The 16,678-nt window shown below is 46.3% G+C and overlaps 1 protein-coding gene across 31 annotated transcripts in view; it reads left to right on the top strand.

Moving 5' to 3' along the window:
- Nucleotides 1-1,734: 1,734 nt before the first annotated feature.
- The window catches only part of MAGI1 (membrane associated guanylate kinase, WW and PDZ domain containing 1), a 683,050-nt gene continuing 668,106 nt past the window's right edge, over nucleotides 1,735-16,678 (top strand). For 6 of the 31 annotated variants that reach the window (XM_053290577.1, XM_053290570.1, XM_053290567.1 and 3 more), the window contains exon 1: nucleotides 1,748-2,646. In XM_053290577.1, coding sequence (XP_053146552.1) covers nucleotides 2,334-2,646 — 313 coding nt within the window. In that variant the 5' untranslated portion in view covers nucleotides 1,748-2,333. Of the gene's footprint in view, nucleotides 2,647-16,678 lie in introns of all 31 variants that reach the window. The other 25 variants (XM_053290591.1, XM_053290589.1, XM_053290582.1 and 22 more) reach the window with 8 other exon arrangements.

Below are 16,678 nucleotides of genomic sequence, written 5' to 3'. Positions count from 1 at the left end.
AGGATCCAAATCACACTGCACAAAACCAGAGGCACCTGATTCAACAAAGGCAATCCTCATGTGGAAGAGATGTGAGGAATATATTATAGGTGTTTGTAAAAATGATAAAGACTAATGATTATGTAACAGCAGATTTGCCAATGACTCCTGAGAGAGAGCTGGTCTTGTGGTAGTAAGCATGACTTGCCCCCTTAGCTAAGCAGGGTCCAGCCTGGTTGCATGTGAATGGGAGACTAGAAGCGTGAGCACTGGAAGATATTCCCCTCAGGGGATGGAGTCGCTCGGGGAAGAGCAGAAGCAGGAGTGTAGCCAGGGGAGAGGGGGCCCATGTTCATCCCTCTCTCCAGCGGCCCCTTAGATAATGAAGGAGATAGGGAGGTGTGGTGTTGGGGGCCCCTCAGGAGCTGGGGGCCTAGGTTCTTTGAACCCATCAGCTCAATTATAGCTACACCCCTGAGTAGAAGGTTTCAAAGTTCCTTTCCTGGCATCTCCAAGATAGAGCTAAGAGAGATTCCTGCCTGCAACCTTGGAGAAGCCCCTGCCAGTCTGTGAAGACAATGCTGAGCTAGATAGACCAATGGTCTGACTCAGTATATGGCAGCTTCCTATGTTCCTATCTCGTTGGACTGGAATGAGTGTTCTGACTGGTGCATCAGGATGGTGCCTGCAGTACCAGTGTCTTACAGAGTGGGGCTGAATCCAGGCTCCCCTTCATCTCACAAACAAATGATGGTTGATGTCCAGATTTACAGCAGTGAGTATCTGAAAGGAAAGCTGTCTCCTTATATTTCTTGACATGAAATAGACGGTTAGTTTTCTCCACCAAAATGAAAGGGACTTTTGCTGGCATGATCTTTATAAATGTCACATCAGACCCATCAATATTAAGTTCAAATTCAGTATATGCCATTATAGAATAGCTATAGATATATATGATATATACAGATATATCTACGCGCACACACACAGAGGAATGAGACAGAGAGACTTTTTAAAATGTTTTATTGTCTAGAATTATACTTGTCTAGAAGTTAACTTGCCAAGACAGAGAGGGTGGGCTAACACAAATAGTCCAATCTTATACATGTATGCTCAGAAGTATGTCCGGCTGAGTCCTTTGGGGCTTGCTCTCAGGTTAGTGTGAAATCTGATACACACTTACTAGGGTGTGAGTGCCACTGGAGTCAGCGGGATTTACTTCCAAGTAACTGGCCTAGGATTGCACTGCATCTAACTCACTGCAACCCTGTGCACTCAAAGGAAGTCTCACTCATTTCACTGTCTAGTAAGTGGATGTAGAATTGCAGCCTATCATTTATTTTATGAAACAGATTTCTAAACTGCCTTTCAGGAGATTTACAAGACTAATCAACCAGTGTGGTGCACCTTCCAATTAAATATAAGGGGTAGATAACTTTATATGCATTGAATTAATGCTGTGCTGTGCTCTGGAAAACAAGAGGCAACCTTTACACCGCATGGGATTGTGATAGTCTGGAATAAGGGAAACAAAGGGGACGCCCTTTAACAAATAAGAAACATCTGGCTAGGCTAGTCTCTGGTCTGGCTGCTTCTTATGGGCATATTGCCTTAAGGGCAGTGGCTTCACTCCCCGCCAGCGCTTCTGTGCACACATGGACCTGGGGAGTTTGCACATGCCTAGAAGAGAGTACTCCAGTTTTTCTCCAAAGGGAGGAGACGAGGGAATGGAGGGGGGCGGAGTGTCGGCTGGGCGCCTGCGCTAGCAGTTCCTATCGCCGCGCTCTCTGGCTTTGCTTGGTCTTGGTGGAACCGACTGGAGTGAAATGTAACAAAACAAGCGGCGTCTTTGTATTTGCTTAAAGGAGCCGCGCTCGCTTGAAGCCGAACTAAGTGGGGAAAGTGGCAGGACAGAAGAAAAGAAGAAAAAAGAGCTTGCATGTCCCCAGGTGGGACGAAGGATCCGGGATCAGAAGCGGCACGGGGAAAGCTCCGGTGGAAAGAGGAGGGCTACTTTAAAAAAAAGAAGACGGGAGCGGGGTCCGCTAAAGGAAAGGCAGGGGAGCCTTTAAAAGCGGCAGGACAAGACATCCAAGCGGCTAGCGTGGAGTGAGCAAAGCTGGGGTTGTTGCGGATCCGCGATGCGAACAATGCTGTCGGGGAAGCTGCAGGCTGGAACCAGGCAAAGTTTGCTCTAGGATGGCTTGAGTAGGGCGGCTGGGAAGTTGCAGGGAGGAGTGCCTGGGGCAGGCTTCTTCTATGCCCCCAGCGGGCTGACTCTCTTGGAGGAGCAGCCACCTGTGTCTGTGTTTGTGCCCCCCCCCGCGCCCTAAAACAAGAAAATTGCGATCGCCATGTCGAAAGTGATCCAAAAGAAAAACCACTGGACCGTCAAGGTGCACCAGTGTACGGTGAGCCGCGGAGCGCAAGGCCAGCTGGGGGTCACCATCCTGGGGGGAGCGGAATACGGAGAGTTTCCTTATGTTGGAGCAGTGGCCGGTAGCGAAGGGGAGACGGCGCTTCCCGGCGGCGGCGAAGGGAAGCTCGGCGAAGGGGAGCTGCTGCTGGAGGTGCAGGGCATCCGGGTGTCGGGCTTGCCCCGTTACGACGTGCTGGGAGTTATCCGGAGTTGCAAGGACCCGATCCTTTTCAAAGCCGTCAGACAAGGTAAAAACACTGGCTGGCTTCCTGGGTTGGGGATGGGGTTGGCGTTTGGGCACTTTGTGTGAGTGAAGCCGTGAGGGAGGGGGAGAGACTCTCTCTTGCGGCGCTTGCTGGCGTGAACTCGTGCCCTAGACTGCGCCTGGGGGAAGGTTGTGTAGAGTTGCTCAGGGACGCGGGAGCGACGCTCTGTACATGCTCAGCGGCGCTCTCTCTTTAGTTCCACCAGAGCCCATCGTACACAGATTCAGTTAATCCCCGTTCTGCTCCGTCAGGGAGTTCGTGAAGTTTGTGTGAGGCTGGGAACGCGCTTGGGCCTCCTCCTACGATGGGAAGTGAAAATGGAGCATTCGGGAGGTTGTTGATGGAGGCGGCGTGAGCCTCTTTCCCCCTTTTCGTGGGTTGTGTGCGGGATCTCTGGATTTCTCCTTTTTCGGCCCGCGAGGCACACACTCAGCCGGTGCTCTGTGCATCGCCATGAGGAATGACGCTAAAGTATTTCTTGAGCTGGGAGCTCTGCTTCCTCATCTGAATGTATGGATGCAGTTGTTGGTTACTGAGACTGGAGGAGGCTTTCTGCACATGTTCCGACGTACTCTCATCTTCTTAGCTGGGGGCTGCAAATGTGTGGGCTGTGCTGCGAGTTATGTGACCACGAACTGGAAACGGACTCGATCTGGACCAAGCTTCCTGGGAGTCTGCTTCCTGGGAGTTTGCTGGATCTGTAAGGAGTTCATAAAATAGTAGAATTTTAGAGTTGAAGGGATCTTGGAGGTCTTCTAGTCCATCCCTCTGCTCAGTGCAGGTATTTGTCCTGTTAACATCATATCCTCTAGATCTCATTCATGTGATCATGGCAGGTGTGAAGCTGAGTCCCTGCTCTCTCCCATAGGGTCTGGACAAAGTCTATCTGATTCTACTTAGCCTAGAGGCTTCTTCTAGGTGTAATGCCAGTGATGATAAACGAGATGCATTTTGACTTGCTAATCTGCCCCATCCCTCGGGCTAGGAGTAGTTTACTTTTAAAACTCAAATGCAACCCACGTCCATATAAAGTCAGGCTGCGAAGGAATGAATTCTGTAGACTCTCAGAACTGCAAAAGCAGTACCCCTATAGTTAGCTGACATGTTTGTGGTCTTTAAGGACAAATGAACAGTCACTGTTTCTCCTGGATGGCCTTCAAAAGGAAGGAACCAGGATAGCCTTGGATGGAAAAGTTCAGTTCCCATTTTCTTCCCTGCTAGAGGTAAGTTGCTCCTTTTCCCTTGCTCAGAAGCAGCTGCTGTTTCCGGCCAGTGTCCTTCCTGGAGGAGGCTGAACTTGCTCATAATGGGATGGTCTTTGAGTGACACAAGTTACCTTGGATGCAGGAGGTGGCCAGGCTTCCATCTGACACTTTGGCAAGCCAGACAAGTTTTGTTTGGGGTGAGAACATCTGACATGTTCTCAGGTCAGATGTTGGCCCTGCAAGAAGGAAATGGGATGATCATCATGTGGTAACTAGGGTTTTCTTAGGCTCCTAAAGATTTCACACAACCATGCAATGAACAGGAAACGCTCATTGGTTTGAGTGGCTCCCCAGTCATTTAGCCGTAGCAGGGCTGGTGAGAAGTGATGTCGGCTTCCTAGTGTTTCCTCTCCCAAAGATTTCTAGCAGCAGAGCTAGGCGTTCTCACTCTATTGCCCTGAAGGTGAATGAATCGTGCTCTCGCTCTCTCTTTCTTCTCCTTGCTCCTGGACTGGACTGCAAAGTTGCAATGAGCAGAGCCACCTTCAGGGAGTTTTTACTGCTGTTCGTTTTACGCAGTGACAAATCAGTCTGGCTCCCCACCCCCACCCAACTTGTCTCTCTCCTCTCTCCCCATCCTGCCTGTCCGGTATTTAAAGTACGATAATGGAATTGCCCTAGGAAAAGCATGAATGAGCACTTTGCTCTGTCTGATGCCAAGGCAGTAATTGGGAATGGCTCTCTGATTCACCTGGAGAGTCTGAATTGTGTACTCCACTCCCCGCTCACCCTCTGCATACCTCCCCTGGGACTTGGAAGTTTTACTGCCTCTGCCAGTTCCTTCCAATCTGCAGCCCTGAAGCAGCCATTCGGATAAGTTGTTCTTCTAAAAACTGCAGTAGAGCCTCTGGCCACAGACTGTTCTGGGAGGGTTTCTGCAGTTTGTCAAGCGGTGAGTCCTTGGATCTGGTGGCAACTTCTGTTAGGAAGCCAAACACATATTTCATTTGACTGGACCTAGAGGAATTTCCGGAGCAATCGACTCCTCCTGCAGAGATGTATGGCTTTGAATGGGAGCACTTGCTTGCTCTGATGGAGTATGACTAGTATGTGTGTGTGTGTGTGTGCTTATAAGTGTAAGCATGTGATTGCCAGCTGCCTCCCTTACTTTGTGTCAAAAGGTTGGCATGGATTCTGCATGAGGAATGGATTATTCCCCCTCCTTCCCCCAGTGCCTGCCAGCGATGGTTTATTTTCTGCTTTGCTGAAATCCCAAACGTTTCTTCTTTCAGACTTCCATAGCAACAAGATGCATCTGGATCACTCTTAGTCAGTACAGAGACACTTGGTTTTCTCTCACTCAACGATTCAAACATTGGCTCCAGAGGCATTCCCATAAGGAAGTGCCAATTTCTCATTGACTGGCAGTTAAGAAAATCAGAGCAAGCCACCCATTCTAGCCAGGGAAGATGGTGTGTGTGTGTGTTGGGGTGGGCATACTGATCACTACTGGGAATTGGCTGAAGAGCCCTTGATGTTGAAAAGTGACTTTGCTTCCATAGGCATCCCTTTCCCTTCCATAGGCATCCAGCAGATTCCAGCTGTCAGCCGGGACTGCTGTTGCAGCACTCCTTTCCTCCACAGCCTGCATGAGAGAGATGATTCATCCCAGACTGGTGCCCAGCTGATCTGTGTGTTATCAGCTGCTTTTAGCTCTGATAGTTGGGTGGAACTTCCGGGTTCAGAGGCAGTGTGCCATCCCCTGCTGCTTATCCCAAGCACCTTGTGATCTCCTGCAAGATAGTCAGCCCCTGTTGTTTATGAGGTCCCAGAGATATACAGTTGGGCCAGGCGGTCCCTTTGGCTGATCCAGCAAGGGAACTCTGGCTTTCTTAGCCAGCACCTCATCTGCAAAACGAAAGGTGCTAGGGTTCCATTTTATCTGAACATCAACCCTAATGAACCTTTGATGTTTGGGGACTTGCTGTGGTTAATCACTGATGAAAGACTCGGAAGCACTCTGTTCTTTTCCACTAGCCTGGAACAAAAGAAGTACTGATCATGTTGATATAGGTGATTGCATGGCTTAGACTGATTCCAGCACAGGGCTGTTGTGCATTAATGTAGGTTGTGCAGCCAAGAAAGCTGGCTTTCTTCATGCTAACCCAAGCAGCACTTTATCAGGAGGCTGCTGTCTAGATTCATCCTTAAAGCATGGTGTGAACTCCTATGATCTGGCTTGCTTCTGTTACCAGACAGCCACCTCCTCTGTTCTTGGGAAACCTGGGCTTTCAGAGTAAAAGTAAGGGAAGCCAAGCATTAACCAGCATTGGCTGTTGAGAGGGAAAACTTGGACTTTATTGAGTTGGACAGCAGTGTCATGCCAATACTGAACCAGTACAAAAATTGCCTAGCAAAAAATGACACCCCCCACACACACATAGGAACATAGGAAGCTGCCATATACTGAGTCAGACCATTGGTCTATCTAGCTCAGTATTGTCTACCCAGACTGGCAGTGGCTTTTCCAAGGTTGCAGGCAGGAATCTCTCTCAGCCCTCTCATACTAGGGAATTGGAATGTTCCCCTCCTCGTAATCAGGTTAGTAAACCTGTATGTCATTTATGCAATGCTCCTGCATAGGAATAGGGAGGGAAGACGCGACCAAGAGGTTCACGCAGATGAGACAGTAAATCTCTTCTGGAAAAGTTTTTGTATGGTTATGTGCAAAAAGACAAGAGTATCTCTTCTAAACAGCAATGGGACAAATTGTGGAAATGGACGTTGGATGTAACCCCCCCCCCCATTACCTGATGTGCCTTGAAATCCCCCACCCCTGAGTTACAGTACTACCTGCATATACTTCATAACCTTGTGGGTTTCCAAATCATTATGTGTAAATCTTTGTAGATATATCATGTACAAACAACCACTTTGTATATAATTGTGCTTTGGCAACGTACTATATGCTTTGTTAGTTTGTTGGTTCAATAAAAAAAATCTTGTCCTATCTTGGAGAAGCCAGAGAGGGAACTTGAAACCTTCTGCTCTTCCCAGAGTGGCTTCATCCCCTGAGGGGAATATCTTGCAATGCTCACACATCAAGTCTCCCATTCAGATGCAACCAGGGCAGACCCTGCTTAGCTATGGGGACAAGTCTTGCTTGCTACCACAAGACCAGCTCTCCTCTCTCTCTCTCTCTCTCACACACACACACACACACACACACACACACACACACACACACACTCCATGCCTTCTTAATGAAGCCAGAGTTCCTGACAAAGCAGAGAAAGTTAAAGAGCCCCCTGAGAACCAGGGAAAACACACGCTGGAATGCAGTCGAGGCCAAGTTCTAATCAATTATGTTGATTTGGTACAATTGGACCCTTCTGTTCTGTGCTGCTTCTGCATAGCAGTTAGCTTATCCATAACCCTCCTTAGGTCCGATACCCAAAAGTGCCCCTTTGTCCCTTTTGTATATGAAGGATTTCCTGCCTCTGGAATATTGCAGAGGACAGAAAAAAGAAAGAAAAGATCATGCCATCAAGTCAGTGTCGACTCCTGGTGACCACAGAGCCATGTGATTTTTGTGGTTGAATACAGGAGGGGTTTAACATTGCCTCCTCCCCAGTGTCCCCTTTAACAGGGATTCCCAGATGTTGTTGACTACAACTCCCAGAATCCCCAACAAAAGCCATTATAGCTGGGGATTCTGGGAGTTGTAGTCAACAACATCTGGGAATCCCTGTTAGAGGGCACACTACTAACAACCTCTTGCATGTTTGAAAATGCAGGAGAGGAGATCTGGTCTTGTGGTAGTAAACATGACTTGTCCTCTTAGCTGAGCCATTAGGTGGCCCGATAACAAATCCTTTTCCTTTAGTCATAAGTGTATGACTCTTTGGAAATTTGCCTGTTGTCACTGGGGTTTGCTGTAGGAACTTGATGACCAGTGTTGCCTTCTAATGCCCAGAAGCCTACACACCAGAGTGCTCGCTTGTGTGCCCACTCCCTTTCATTGAGCTGAATCACTGGACTGTTGTCCTTAAGTTGGAACACTGGACCATCTGGTTCAGAGCTGCTGAATCTGTCACAGCTGATATGAATCCTCATGTACTTCTGGAGGTACTGAGGGGTGCATGTTTCCTGCAGTATTCAGTGAGGCCCTGCTAAGGGAGCAAAGTGGCACCTCTTGAAAGTGATGACTCTTCTATTGAACAGGGGGAGCAACTGTCCCTAACCAGCCCCAGCACAGCATTTCCCACCCCCCGCATTGGTTGCTGATGGTGTCTTTCTGGATTTTTTTAAAGATTGTGAGCTCTTTTGGGATGGGTGAACATCTGGTCTTGTTTATATAAACCACTTTGAGAATGTTTGCTGAAAAGTGGTATATAAATATTTGTTGTAGTAGCAGTAGGTGGCATTCAGCTGGACTCCTTGCAAGGTTCTCAGTCTGTGGTCCCTCTAATTTTCCCCCCCATCTCTGTGCGGAATGAGTTTTGTTCTGGGTGGCAATATCAAGGCACTGTGTGTGCACATGCATTCAGAGGGGGCCTTCCTAATTCAACCTGAGTGGGATCTAAAATTAACTGAATGGACATCAGAAGACTTGTGATGAAGGCATGTGTGCACACCTTAGAGGGTACAGTATTCTCAGTGCGCACCACAGTGTGCAGAATCCGAGCCTAGGTTGTAAGTTTCTCCTTTTAAGTTTGAAGGTTAGGCCAGCTGTTCATGTTTGAAAATGCAGGAGAGGAGATCTGGTTTTGTGGTAGCAAACATGACTTGTCCTCTTAGCTAAGCAGGATTTGCCCTGGCTGCATTTGAATGGGAGACTAGAAGTGTGAGCACTGTGAGATATTCCCCTTAGGGGAAGAAGCCACTCTGGGAAGAGCAGAAGGTTCCAAGTTTCCCTCCCTGGCTTTTCCAAGAGAGATCTGAGAGAGATTCCTGCCTGCAACCTTGGAGAAGCCGCTGCCAGTCTGTGAAGACAATACTGAGCTAGATGGACCTATGGTCTGACTCAGAATATGGCAGCTTCCTATGTCCCTATTTAGCCTTGATAAAAGCAGCAGATTATTTTAGTAAGTACACACCACATTAGTAAGCCCCATGCTAGGAACTGTAACTATTGCTGGGATGAAAACCAGTTAGTATCTTTTGCTCACTGAAATATTTGAAATATGTCTTTGGTTCTGCTCATGCATTGTATCTTCTGTTTTTGTTATGGGTGATGACTGATACAGAAATAAGTTGTTTCTATAAAAAAGAAAACTCTTTCTGCTTTTTACCCTCAATTCAGTATATCCAAGCAGACTACAAATATCACTCATTCACCTTTGCAACCACATCATTGCTCTAGATTAAGAACACCCCAGCAGGGGCGTAACTATAATAGGGCAAGGGGAGACTGGGGGCCCCCTGCCTTGGCCCCCCCCGAGGCAAGTCACATGACTGACTCCCCCAGCTGCACACCCGCCTGGGCTTCCTTCAGTTGTATTTATCCTCCAATATTGATGTGGGTGTTAAGACGTGGAGCTACCAGAACAGCATGACTTTCTCTAGTACCATTAAATGACTTGCATCATCCACAATTTACAAAACCGTTTAAAAAATAATTTAGGAATTTTGCTATGCTTTTTGTTACCGCTATTCTGCCTCATTTAAGATTTCTTTACTTCATGAGCTGAGCTTCAGTGAGTGGGGGGCCCACTTTAAAATCTTGTCTCTGGGCCCACTCCAACCTTGCTACGCCCCTGCATCCCAGGGCTGAAGATTGTGGAATATTACTGATACCGTTATGTCTACCCTGAGCCTTCATGATGCGGCAGGCTAGGCACTAGGCCAGGATGGTATAGTGGTCAGAGTGTTGGACTAGGACTGGGGAGACCCAGGTTCAAATCCCCACGCAGCCATGAAGCTCATTGGGTGACTCTGGGCCAAGGCGCTTCTCTCTCATCCAATCCTACCTCATAGTGCTGGTATAAACATGACAAATCTCCTCATGTGGGCAGTGACTTGCCCAAAGTCGTCAGCTTACTTTGGTGTGCAAGCAGGAATCTGAATTAGGTCTCTCCCACACTTAGCTGAGATGGACTGCCCACTGCACTAAGCATATAAAGCAGTGGTTCCACTTGAACCCCCGTGGGTCATGGCAGTACCCAAGTCTGGAGATAAATGGAGTTTAAGGCAGTTGAAAGCGATTTGAGAAATACAGCATTTACCAGACTTCTTCTTTACCCACTGTTTTCTCTATTAGGATTTGCAGGTTTTTTAGTTGATACAAAAGCCTGCAGAACCTGTTTGCCAGAGATGAGCAGCAATTCTTCTTTCAAACCACCTTCAGGTTTTTTGAAGTACTGTCATCTCTCTCCACTTAATACTTAAGTAGAAATGGGATGTCACTGGAAATGTCCTTTCCCCCTGACAAAAATGTGAACTCTAAATAAATCTTGATGCACCTTTGAGTGATTAACGTGGCAGTCTCTTGAGTAATCTGGCTTCACACAAAATAGCCCCAGCATTCCAGAAAACAAATCTGAAAGTCTGAGTATCTCATCCCCACAATTCATCCTTTTGTCAATGTAGTGTGTGTTTGTAAAATCCAGTTTATTGAAGTTTGACTGCATTTATTCTGAGGCTGTTCAAATGTCTATTGGTGGTAAACTGGATTAACCTCATGTTCTCTCGCATTGTGGCCTCGTAGCAGGCAGGAATCTGTTACACTCCTTAAGCATATTGTCACTGAGATAAATGCCAGTTTCCCTTTCTTTATGGGATAATGCCAAGCCTCTATTGGCCCCAACTCCAGATTAAATGTGTCCTATGTAAGGAAATATTTACAAATCAATGGAATGATTTGAATGCAAATGGATAGAATGGCCTTGGCAAATAAGTAACTCTCCTCCTTTTGTTTGCAACTTGGAGGTTGAAACCTTAAAAACCTTGCCTTGAAATGAGACATGCAATAAAAGCCTGACACTGGGATTAAAATGTGACTGTGTTTACTAATGTAATACTAAAATTTTGTGAGTTGTCCTTCAAATTGTCTCTGAATCTGTCTTGAGTTGTAGGTTGCCAACTGTGAACGAGGACATTAAGTATGGCATTTGTATCTGCTTTAAAGTACAAAGGGAATCTAGCTTTATAACTTTTATGTTCTAGGCTGAGGAAACCAGAATTGTTTTAGTTGGTTAACCAGTTGAATGTAACACAGTGGTAGAGTTCAGGATGCAAAAGGTTCCAGGTTCTGTCCCTGACATCTCCAGTGAGAAGAACCCAAGACAGCAGTGCTGGGAATGACTCGATAACAACCTAAGATCGTGGGGAACATCTGCAAGCTGGAACTGACAATGCTGGGCAATACAGAGCATGGGCCTAACGCGGTATAAAGCAGTTGCATGTGTTCAATCTGCTTGCTTTACTAGTGAATTGATGCTGAAGCCTGAGATGGAAATGTTTGACCTGTACAGTCCAATAGAATGCAAGCCTGGGCATTTTCTATATTAAACAAAAAGGGAGGAGAGCTGGTCTTGTGGTAGCAAGCATGACTTGCCCCCTTAGCTAAGCTGGGTCTGTCCTGGTTGCATCTGAATGGGAAACTTGATGTGTGAGCACTGCAAGATATTCCCCTCAGGGGATGAAGCCACTCTGGGAAGAGCAGAAGGTTTCAAGTCCCCCCCCCACCCCCGGCTTCTCCAAGATAGGGCTGAGAGAAATTCCTGCCTGCAACCTTGGAAAAGCCACTGCCAGTCTGGGTAGACAATACAGAGCTAGATGGACCAATGGTCTGACTCAGTATATGGCAGCTTCCTATGTTCCTATGAACTTTAGTTTTTCCATTAGCTTTCTAAAACCCTGAAACATCCATGGACTTCATGAAATTGCAGGACAAAGGGATGAGAACATCAGTAAGTCCTGTCCCAAAGCAGGATATGCGACGTACTGTATTGGCCAGGCCAGTTGTCCATTTAGCCAGTCCTGTCTAACCTGATTGGTAGTGACTTTCCCTAGATTACTATAAGTGCTGTGTGTGAATTGGAAGTGCCAATGAATGAATCTGGGACATCCGGTGTGGAGTTAATCTTTTCTCCCACCCAGTTAAATCATATAATCCAGACTACAGTGTGCCAAATGGGAGCAGAGGGTACCTGCACTGAACAAGGCTACCTGGGGAATGGATAGTCCTGAACAAGCAGGTGACTGGAGCAAGGCAAGCAGGCTGTATGCTTCAGACTTAGGCAGCTGCTATCATCTCTAGCTAAGCCAGTCTGGCTGGGTCGCACTTGGACCCATCTTCCAAGACGGCTCCAAAGAAAAAACTGGGTGCCGTCCACTGAAGCCAGCTAACAGTTCTGGATGCTCCCTTGCTGTGCCTCCCCACCCCACACCTTCTCCACCCTTGTATCATTGAGGCCGAACCTTAGCTTGCTCCTTCCTTGAGGATACACACATTTGTTTGTTTATTCACTTTATATTCTGTTTTTCATTAAAGTAATCTTAAAGTGGCTTACAATATAATTAAAACAATGCATAGTTAGAATACAAAGGTACAGATGATTTATGCATTTGAATTCTAAAGTTGAAAAAAGAGAAATATCTCTGATACTGATGTGGATGAATACTGTGGCTTCAGCAGTTGACTCGCAATGTTTTCTTCTATATGCAAGTAACCCTGACCGTCCCTTGTTAATCATTAGTATGATGTATGATTAGTATGATCTGGCCTTAGTTCTTGTTGTCACAGTGACCCTCTTTCCAACAGATGTGTATCTGAGAACAATCAGGATTGCTTAAAAACAAAAAGAAAAGGTGGAAACCAATTATGGTAGATGAAGGTGGTTTTAGCCATAGTGGCCCAGTACATTGAGGGGGAAATTAGATACCGAGGAGAGTCTCAGTATTGGTGAGACCCACCTTCAGAGGGTTTGTGGGGAGAGCAGGCTTAGCCCGCTCTCCCTGCAGACGATCCCCAGACAGCCTAGGGCAGCCGGATTGGCTGCCCACACGATTGCTGGTGGGGGCTGCGGGGATTGGGGGCTCCGTGGCCCCCAGAAGTTCCAGGATGCCCTGTGCAAATGCGCGGGGCATCCTGGAGAGACCCCCAGGCACAGGAGGCTTGTTTCAACCTCCCGCCTGGGGGTCTCCTTGTGTGTTGCTGTGGCGCGATCAAAACCTCGTCTACGGGGAGGGGGAATTAGGAGGGTATGCTGCTGGGAGCTGCGCAGCTCCCGTGGTAGCAGACGATCAGCAAAAAGCGGGCTAGGCTCCCTTAGCCCACTTTTTGCTGATTGTGAGAATCTCCTCACTGTCTCAGGGCCTATAACACAATGAAATGTCCCCCCATTTCTTTGACAAGAGGGCAAAGCGATTTGTTAAAAGTTTATTCTCTGAACAGGGAACGGAATGGCTGTCCAAACCAATACGTTGTAGTAAGAATTGTAGAGCAGGGTTTCTTAACCTCGGGCCCCCAGATGTTGGTTGACTGCAACTCCCAGAATCCCCAAGCAAAAGCCATTGCAGCTGAGGATTCTGGGAGTTGTAGTCCAAGAACATCTGGGGGCCTAAGGTTAAGAAACCCTGTTGTAGAGGATCACAATCCTGTCTGATCTTGTTGGCAGGTAGAGCAAAAGTGTGTAAGGAACAACTATTACATTTTTGAGTTTGCTCTAGTGAAAAGTTCTGCTGTTTTGGCCTCTAGCAAATAGGGAGAAAATAACTCTAACCCTAATCTGAAATATGGGTATAATGAGCCACCTAATAATGCAGCGGGGAATGACTTGACTAGCAAGCCAGAGGTTGCTGGTTCGAATCCCCGACCCCGCTGGTATATGGGAAACATCTATATTGGGCAGCAGTGATATAGGAAGATGCTGAAAGGCATCATCTCATACTGTGTGGGAGATGGCAATGGTACACCCCTCCTGTATTCTACCAAAGACAACCACAGGGCTCTGTGGGCACTAGGAGTCAACACCGGCACACTTTACCTTTACCAGCCTAATAGAGAGTTGTTGCAAGTGGTGACTAGTGAGGATGTGTGTGAAGTGTTTTGACTCCTCTGAACTTCTGCATATGTTCCAATTAATAACTTGCTGCTTTGTATTTAGATATGGCATACAAAATTAACTTTAGAACAGACACAATTTTCATATGCTAGTGGATTGCAAGTTGAATAATCCATATGTGATTTTTGTTGTTCAAGTAGTTGTCAAAGGATTGCCAATGTTTGGTTACAAACACCTTCAATTTGTCTAGCTCTTTTTAACCAATTATAGTAGACTAAAACTTGGCCAAACGTTTCATCTTAGTTGTGCTTCTGTAGTTACTGTTAAAAAAACACACACAAACCTTCAGTGTTTATCATAAAGCACACTGTAACGTTTGCCATATAAGCCATTTTTAAAATATATTTGCTGTAATGTTTCACACATGTTAAAAAAGAAAATGGGTCAACAGTTGATTAAAATGGATTTATTTTTAAAAAAAAAGATTAAAATTTTAAATTGTATATGTTGGTGTGTATGTATAACACCTAGGTTAAAGATATCATGAATGTTAATCATGGTGGGGGTTCGATGAGGGCCAGACCAAAATGGCTTGGTTCCGTGCGAGGCCGGTCCGGCCTTGAACGGAACCGGGCCAGACGGTTCTGTGCACACCCCTACCTGTGCAGTTGAGCAAAAATATTGTCTGAGTGGGAAGTCAACAGCATCTTGATACTGAATAATGTTTGGATGTTTTCTTCTAGTGGATACACTGGGTAATTTTGAGGGGGTTTAGGACGAAGAGAGGAATTCTGATCTTTGAGACGTATTTGTTCTAAACATTTTTAGATCTTATCCTTCCTAAGGAGCTCAGAGTGGTATATAGAGCCCCTGGTGGCTCAGTGGTAAAACTGCCGCCCTGTAACCAGAAGGTTACAAGTTTGATCCTGACCAGGGGCTCAAGGTTGACTCAGCCTTCCATCCTTCCGAGGTCGGTAAAATGAGTACCCAGAATGTTGGGGGCAATATGCTAAATCATTGTAAAACCGCTTAAAGAGCTCCGGCTATAGAGGGGTATATAAATGTAAGTGCTATTGCTATTGCTATATATGGATCGGGTTATTCTTATTCATCCTTGCAACAGGGCTGTTGTATCCATGAGTAACCCATTCCACGAGTGATGTGCATGAACCACAGTTTGTGTACTGGCTCAAATATGAACTGGTTTGTTCCAGTTTGGCCGTCCTGTGAACCAGTGCGGTGGTTTGAGTGTGGCATGGCGGTCTGCGGCGAGTGGCACCTTTTAAAAAATGAGTAGAGCAGGTCCTTAATTGTGTGCCCACCACTCCATGCAGTGGAACTCCCCCCGCCCCCCAAAAGCTGTGTGTGGCATCGGCACACACATGACCTCCAAGCATGCGCAAAAGCCATTTGTGTGGTCAGCATGGTGGTGCACGTGGGTTGCTGGGGGGAGTGCCACTGCAGCAGGAAGCTGCATGGAGAGGCGGGCATGTAGGTAAGGAAGGCCCTGCGCTACTCACTTGTAAAGGTGCCGCTTGCTACCACCACCCCATACTATACTCAAGCCACCAGACCGGTTTGTGGGTTGGCCAAACTGGAACAAACAAGTGTGTATTTGAACCGAGGCACAAACGGTGGTTCGTGCACATCCTACATTCCACCCTGTGAGGAAGGTGATGCTGAGAGTGAGTGACTGGCCTATGGTCACCCTCTGAGTTTCCTGACCCAAACAGAGATTTGAACCTGGGTCTCCCTGGTCAAAATGCACTGCCATACCTCAGCCACTACACCACCCTAGCTCTTTTTTTTTTTTTTGACACTTTCCAACTTATACATAGTTATGGGTGGGGGAGCAGGAATCCATATGCGTTTACCATTAGATTCACTGTTACCTCTGAGATCTTTTAAAATTATTTTTATTAAGACTTGCTTTCGCATTCTCCAGTTTCCTGTGTGACTCTCAGTCTAAAGTTACAGCCCATGATAAGTTTACCATAGTGATATGTTTAACTTATTTTTGGATGCTGTGGAGGGGAAAAAAATCACAACTCTGTATGCAAGAAAAGCAAAACAGTGGCCCTATTTACCACTCACTGTCATATGTGCTGCTTTGACAACATTAATTTGACCCTGAGATGAATTGGAAAGCTGAGGGGTGTAATGGTAGATTTCTATTCAGGGCTGGCATTAATTACCCCAGCCAGCTGTGGAATGTTAGGCTCAATTACATTTACCAATGTGAATGAAACAGGCTCTTGAAAAGTTATTTGCCTGAGCACTTGCTCTGACATCTTTCCCCTGAGGGTGTCTGGGAGAGTTGTGATGTCTTTTCAAAATTCTGTTTAAATTAAAAAATTTTAAAAAATTGGGCTTGTGTGGAAACATAATTATCAGTGCCTCTGTGACTTTTTTTGGGGGGTGCAGTTCAGTAGTTTTATGTATACAGGAAAGCAAAATGTCAGCTTTGTTAATAGATAAGTCAAAATATATTTGATAAGTAGGTTATAACTGCTGCTGGCTGGCATGAAAACAACAAGTAGGCACTGATGCATAACTTCTCACAATGTGGGAATATTCACATTACATCTTGTGTTGTACCCCCAAATGCCTATTCTGTGTAAATGCTGGTAAGGTTCCCCCCCCCCGCTTTTTTTTTTTTTTTTTTGCTGCTGTTCTTGAACATAATTGATGTTTATCTTCACCATCAGCATTTGTGTACTTAAACATGACACAAGCTGGATTTCAAAAGATGCTTTCCTCTTGCAACTTGTAAGCTAAAGTTCCTTAAGGCTTGTTCCC

This window comes from Hemicordylus capensis, chromosome 2 (assembly GCF_027244095.1).
Source record: "Hemicordylus capensis ecotype Gifberg chromosome 2, rHemCap1.1.pri, whole genome shotgun sequence".
Classification (NCBI taxonomy): domain Eukaryota; kingdom Metazoa; phylum Chordata; class Lepidosauria; order Squamata; family Cordylidae; genus Hemicordylus; species Hemicordylus capensis.
Note: the sequence above shows the minus strand (reverse complement) of the source record. Positions and strands in the feature narration are given on the sequence as shown.